Raw genomic sequence first — 6,832 nt, forward strand, 5'->3', positions numbered from 1 at the left:
TTGCCGCCATGATTTCAAGTAAACGTGGATTGCTAGATGCATATTCAAACAACAAATATGTCATACAAAATCGCGGTGGATCATCGTAATTTTAATACATCCATTGTGATATCAAACATACATTCAATTATGTTTGCAAATTAGAGAAAAAGACAAATCTAAAACTTCAAATTAAAGTTAAAAATCTTTAGATTAGATTATTAGTAGTATTAGTATCATCGTAGACCAATTATCAACAAGTGTAGCCGTTGCATCTCTCTCTCTCTCTCTCTCTCTCTCCTCTTACGCTCCATTTCTCTTTTTGTGCTTCCAGCGCATTCTCTCTCTCTCTCTCTCTCTCTCTCTCTCTCTCTCTCTCTCTCTCAATTCAAAACCCTAATCAACTCCACTACACCCCCCACTCTCAAATCCTCAATTTTCCATCTGAATTTCAATCAAATCAAAATTCCCAATTCACACTCCCGAAACCCTAATTTCTTCAAAATGACCAATTTCTCATAAATTGCCGATTTTTGTTGCTCAAATTGAAAATTCAATTGATTTCACAAAACCAATCTTTGCGACAAAAATGACAGAATTAGATCCGTCTAAGAAAGTAGCTGATAGGTATCTCAAACGTGAGGTGCTTGGTGAAGGTACCTATGGTGTTGTTTACAAAGCCATTGATACTCAGGTAGATTTTTTTTTTTTTGCTTCCAATGTTGAATTTTTTTCTATAAGTAATTATAGTGAAATTATGGTAAATTTCGGTGTAAAAAGTGATTTTTTGAATAATTTTTATCTGGGTTGTGTGAATTGGACTTTTAAATGAAATTTTGAAGTTGTTAGTGTAGTTTGAATGTGTTATAGATAGACCATGAAGGAAATTTCAGTGAAAAAGTAGGATTATTTGAATTTTTTTTTTCTTTTCTGGTTTTGAGAATTGGACTTTTGAATGAAATTTGGAAGTTGCAAGGGAAATTTAAGTGTGTTAAAGATTAGAGTATGAGTGAAATTATGAGGAATTTCAGTGAAAAGTGATTTTTTGAATAATTTTTTTGTGGGTTGTGTGTTTGGACCTTTGATTTAAATTTGGTAGTTGTTAGAGAAGTTTGATTATGTTATAGATAGATTGTGAGGAATTTCGGTGAAAGAAAATACGATTTCTTGAATAATATATGGTATAGATAATGAGGAAGAATTTCAGTGAAAAAAATAATGATTTTTTGATTTTTTTACCTGTGTTGTGAAAATTGGACTTTTAAAATAAAATTTGGAAGTTGTTAGAGATATTTGAATGTGTTATAGATTGACGGGGGTTAAAGGAATCTTGAAATATTAGGAAAATAGATCTTTATAGTGAACTCTGGAGTAATATAACGTGTGTCATATTGCGTTTAATGTGTCATAGGAGAATATTCACGAGTATGTCTCTTAAGTTGTTTAAGATTTTAGATTTGATGAAGGGGTTAAAATGGCCCTTACGATTAAATATTCATGCGTGCATTGCTCTTGTATTACCTTGCAATGGTGAATTTTAATTGAAAATTTTATTTGGAACGATGAGGGATTACTAGTTGATGTTTTTTTTTTTGAAGGAGGGTTACTAGTTGATGTTGTTATGTTGATGTGTGTAAATGTCTTCATGAGCTGGCTTTTTATTGAACAGTGAAAATGATAGGACATCAATAGTACTATTATTATCCTGTGGTCCTTACAAAGATATATTTATTTCATGGACAGACGGGGCAGACGGTTGCTATTAAGAAGATTCGGATTGGCAAGCAGAAAGAAGGGGTGAATTTTACTGCTCTTAGAGAAATTAAACTGCTTAAAGAGCTCAAAGATCCCAATATAATTGAGTTGATTGATTGCTTCCCACATAAAGGGAATTTGCATCTTGTTTTTGAATTCATGGAGACAGACCTTGAAGCTGTCATAAGAGACCGAAATATTTTCCTTGCACCGGGTGATATAAAATCTTACCTTCAAATGACGCTAAAAGGTCTTGCTCATTGTCACAAAAAATGGATATTGCATAGGTGGGTGTTAGATCTGGTTATTACAAATTGAAATGTGCTATTAGTTCATACTGAAAAGTTTTATTGTGATTTTGCAGGGATATGAAACCAAATAATTTGTTGATTGGACCTAATGGACAACTGAAACTTGCAGATTTTGGTTTAGCACGTATTTTTGGAAGCCCGGATCGCAGGTTCACTCATCAGGTTTGTTTTTCATGTATAGTATCATGGGAATCCCTTTCAGAATGTGGGAGTAAGCACGTAGACAACTTTGGAATTTGTTAGAAAATCTGTGTTAATTGTGGTAGGCCACCGCTATGTTATATTATTCGACACTTTTTCTGTTTGCCTTCCTTGCAACGATACAACACCTTTAGTGTGTAGGATTGAAAGGGTGGGTTTAGTCGCACACGGCCTGGAGATATAGCCTTTTTGTAGTGCTTATAAGGCTTGGACAATCATTACCTTGCGAGCTGGTTTTGTGGGTTGAGTTAGGGCTAAAACCTAAGATGACATCAGAGCTATCCTAGATATATTAATGGGTCACCCATATTATTCATACACCAGACCAATAGCCCTTGGCAATTTGGAAAAACCCAAGTCTCACATTAACTAGAGATAAGACCTAAATTAAACTTGTTAAGTATGGGTAATTCTCACATTTGACGCAGATTTGTAGGGTGGAGTTGATCTCTTAGCCCAAACCCGAAGATGATAATAGCGCTTGTCTTAGATCTTATATTGGGTTGCACGAATTGCTCACAATCACGGTCCATTAGGCCTGGCCGTGAACAGCAGTATTGGAAACTCTTCCTTATTTGCAGCCACCCCTACTGTGGTCTTTTATTCGGCCACTTTGTCAGCATTTACTGTCTTGGTGCAACAACATTAGCGTGTTTTGGTTGAAGAGGTGGGTTTAGTCCCACATCTCCTCTATAGTTTGTAATATTTATAATGCCACTTAATGAATCCGGTTTTGTGGGCTGGAAACCTAAAATGCTGTCAGAGCTAGCCTAGATATATTAACGGACCACTTTTATTATCCACTTACTAGAATCAATAGCTTTGGGTGTAGCGGTTGTATTGGTAAAATCACTCACTGGTGAGAGGATTACTAAGTCAAAACAACCCTCACTTTACAAACCAGTTTTTGTGGGGTTGAGTTAGGCCTAACCTGAATTCTAAGATGAACTATTTTCCTTTGATAAAACTCAGCTTTCTTAGTAAACTGTGAATTTTAAAATTAAATTATACCGTTTATCATCCCATTTTCCTCATATTCTTTTACTATCAATTTGGCAACTCCACGCGATGTCAGCTCGGTGGTAAAAATGTGACCCTGTAACCTCAAGGGACGTAGTTCAAATCACATATAGCACAGTCGTAAAATGACCATCACTGCCACCGTTACTAATAGTTTCCATTTCCCCATTGTTTTTAAATTAGCAAACTTTCCTAAAAGTTGGAGGATGATTTAAGTGTTTACTCAGTGGATTTAATCTTGAATTGTCCACTATTACTTGTTTATGTCCCAAAATCTAATTAGAAGAGGAGATGGAAAATTAAGGTTGTGGAGATAACCATAATTTGATGTATTTGAGAAATGTATTAGATTTTGGGGCATGTTTTCTAGAATTGTGGTTCTCCAGGATAACCATATGAATGATGTATAAGCTGTTGAATAAGTAGCAGCTTACATCCAAACTTCTATGGGATAAAAATATTTCTTTTGGAACCGTTGTCTGTCTTTAAATTTAATTGTCTTCTCTACACGTAAGCTTTTGCCTAATATTGAACATTACTCGTTTCTGTTTTATGCTTGTATTATGCTTTCTCTTGATGTATTTTCAAATTTGACTCTTATATGTGAATAGGTATTTGCGCGGTGGTATAGAGCACCTGAGCTATTATTCGGCACCAAGCAGTATGGCCCAGGAGTAGATGTTTGGGCTGCAGCCTGCATATTTGCTGAGCTTCTTCTTCGTCGACCCTTTTTGCAGGTAAACCAAGATCATCATGGTGGTTGGGTTATATATGGATTATTTATCTGGTAAATCGCAAATGGTTGATATTCTAAAAAAGATAAAATTGATGTTTTTTCTTTTGAAATTTACCTTTTACTAGACTTTCAACTATTTAATCAATGTTAGGATGAAAATAACTATTAAATTTTATCATGTAGTTCAAATTGCAGTCTCAAAAAACCATTGTAGTTGTTTTACTGAATTAGGAATTAGGATCAGATCAGGAGCTGATGCTGTGGTGTATATATTATATTATATTATATTATATAGAAATTATTGACTACTTCAAAAAAAAAGAAGAAATTATTGAATATTTATTAGTTTTGGCTTCCATCTTATTCCTGCTCTGATATTTTTCTTTTGCAGCTTTCTTTATAATCTAAGTGTGCAGCGCCATCTATTGCATTGATTATTTTATTCATTTGTTTTTGTGTGCTTACACATCAATCTTTCTTTTGGTTAGTAATTTCATGGGTTTGGTTTTATTATTTGGTAGGGATCAAGTGACATTGACCAATTAGGAAAGATCTTTGCTGCATTTGGAACTCCATCTCCTTCTCAGTGGCCTGATATGGTATACCTTCCAGATTATGTTGAATATCAATTTGTGCCGGCACCTCCTCTGCGGTCTTTATTTCCAATGGCAACTGATGATGCTTTAGACTTGTTGTCTAAAATGTTCACGTATGACCCAAAAGATAGAATTTCAGTGCAACAGGCATTAGAGCACAGGTATTGCCCTAAAATAAAGATTCTGTTAAGAAAATAAATTCATTTATTTCCTTTCTTTTTTCCTAATTTAATCTCTCCTCTTCCACTTCAGATACTTCACTTGTCCTCCTCAGCCAACAGATCCAGTTAAGCTTCCAAGACCTGCCCCTAAGAAGGAAATTAAGCCATCAGATTTGAATCCTCCAGAGGGTCCCACTGTCTTATCACCTCCGAGAAAGACTAGGAGAGTAATGCCAGGACGTGATGGACTTGAAGGCAATTCTTTGCAAGGAGATAGGGTTGACGATAATCATGGTAACCTCAAACAGACAGGTGGTGATAATACAGGGAAGAATGAGCCTGCGCCAATGTCGCTAGATTTTTCTGTCTTTGGATTAAAACCTCCAAATAGACCAACAATTAACAGGTAATACATCTTTGACCATCCAGTAATTTCAAAGTGGCATTATAGTCTGTACTTTGTGCTTTCATCTGTGTCAAACATGAAAAAAGTTGATAATAATATTCTCTATTGAACTTAGATATTGAACCATAGTAAAATGTTATTGACAGAGAAAGATATGGAGGGCTTAATACTGTCTGGTTTGTGCATAATGAAATTTCAAGGTCTAGTGTAATTTTTTTGAAATTTAAATGGTGGAGCTGTGTTAAAGCCAACTATACTAGTACTAGGTGTGGTATACCTAAGTGCTTCACTGTACTGCTGGTTGTAGTCTACATCAAACTTCTGAAACCATGTTGAGTCACAATCTTTATTTTATTCGTAAATAAGATCATTGAGAGCAAAATAATTTTTAGGTGTTGAAATGAATATGTAATTGCTATGTTGAAAGGCATCACGAGTCTTGACTTGTGAGAAATCTTACTGGAGATGGATCTATAGAATACATTTTCATCTTTTATACATTTAATAATGCTGCCCAAGTGTTTGTTATCTATTAATTTCTACATGTAAATGATCTTTTTTGTTTGTTTTTTATTATTTTTTTTAAACTTCTGTTTATTTTGTTTTGCAGCGCTGACAGATCACATTTAAAAAGGAAATTAGATCTAGAGTTCCAGTAACCAGAATACTCTGACCGCCGCATTAGAACATGGTGTTTTTATGTAGCTGATAAATTGCTGTGAATCAGCTTTCATTGTATGTCGTTCCTTATCTTTGTCGATCTGCATGAAGCTGCTATGGATGTCTAGATGTTTAAAGGAAGAAGTTGCAGTGCAAACTGATAAACATCTCATTTCAATAGTAGTTCAGAGACCAAAAATAACTATTATAGAAAAAAAAAGGTTGACAGTAACCATACTCTCTGGACCCTTTGTTGTCATTTATGTTCGAAGTGTACAAAAAAACACAAAACTTGTACAAGTCTGCGGAAGAAGGCCTTGAGTGAGGGCATATTCTGTAGCCCTTGCTGTATCTGACTCTTGAGAAAGCTATGTTTGGGGAAACTGATTTTTGACATTAATTTGTTATTTTGATCATAAGAGAAATTATTGTTTAAGGACAAAATATATATTTTCTTGGGTGCTTCAGACATGTTTTGTTTCCTGAACAAAATATTTAGGAAGAGATGTTAGTTGATTGCATGCATGCATTTATGAGTGTGGTTTGTTCCATTTGTTAGACTAATAAATACTTTGTTGGTTATTGCCAAAAAGTTTTATAAAATAAAAAGTTATACTTTATCTAAGAAATTTTAGTTCTATATATGATTGTGCCACTTACATCATGATTACTTACCTTAATCAGTCTAAGATTTTGGTATTAGAAGTAAATGTTGTTCTTAGCTTGCACACAATCATGATACTTAAAAGATTAAAAGTGAAACCATGCCTATAGTATAAATTTTCTTTATTAAGTGCATCCTCATTTAAATTCTAATTCAAAAGATAAAATAGTTTCATCACCAGTATTGATAGATTATATGCTAAGAAATAGTTATGGTTTTGCAATAAGTACATGACACTCAAATTTTGTCTCCAATTACCAGTTCCCTCATAAAGTTTCTACAAATAAAATTCTAAAAGAAGTTCTTCAACTATTGAGCAGTGGAAGTGCATTAGCTTGGACTC

General features: G+C 34.2%; 1 protein-coding gene across 1 annotated transcript; it reads left to right on the top strand.

Moving 5' to 3' along the window:
* Window positions 1-237: 237 nt before the first annotated feature.
* Window positions 238-6,454, top strand: LOC146918010 (cyclin-dependent kinase D-3-like). The gene is made up of 7 exons (XM_085719696.1): window positions 238-673; window positions 1,723-2,021; window positions 2,099-2,207; window positions 3,878-4,003; window positions 4,524-4,759; window positions 4,851-5,165; window positions 5,776-6,454. The coding sequence occupies exons 1-7, from the start codon at window positions 569-571 to the stop codon at window positions 5,822-5,824; spliced, it is 1,239 nt and encodes a 412-aa protein (XP_085575822.1). The 5' UTR covers window positions 238-568; the 3' UTR covers window positions 5,825-6,454.
* The last annotated feature ends 378 nt before the right edge of the window (window positions 6,455-6,832 follow it).

Source organism: Medicago sativa, chromosome 6 (assembly GCF_051527215.1).
Source record: "Medicago sativa cultivar Bolivia chromosome 6, Bolivia_mono, whole genome shotgun sequence".
In the NCBI taxonomy this organism is placed as follows: Eukaryota; Viridiplantae; Streptophyta; class Magnoliopsida; order Fabales; family Fabaceae; genus Medicago; species Medicago sativa.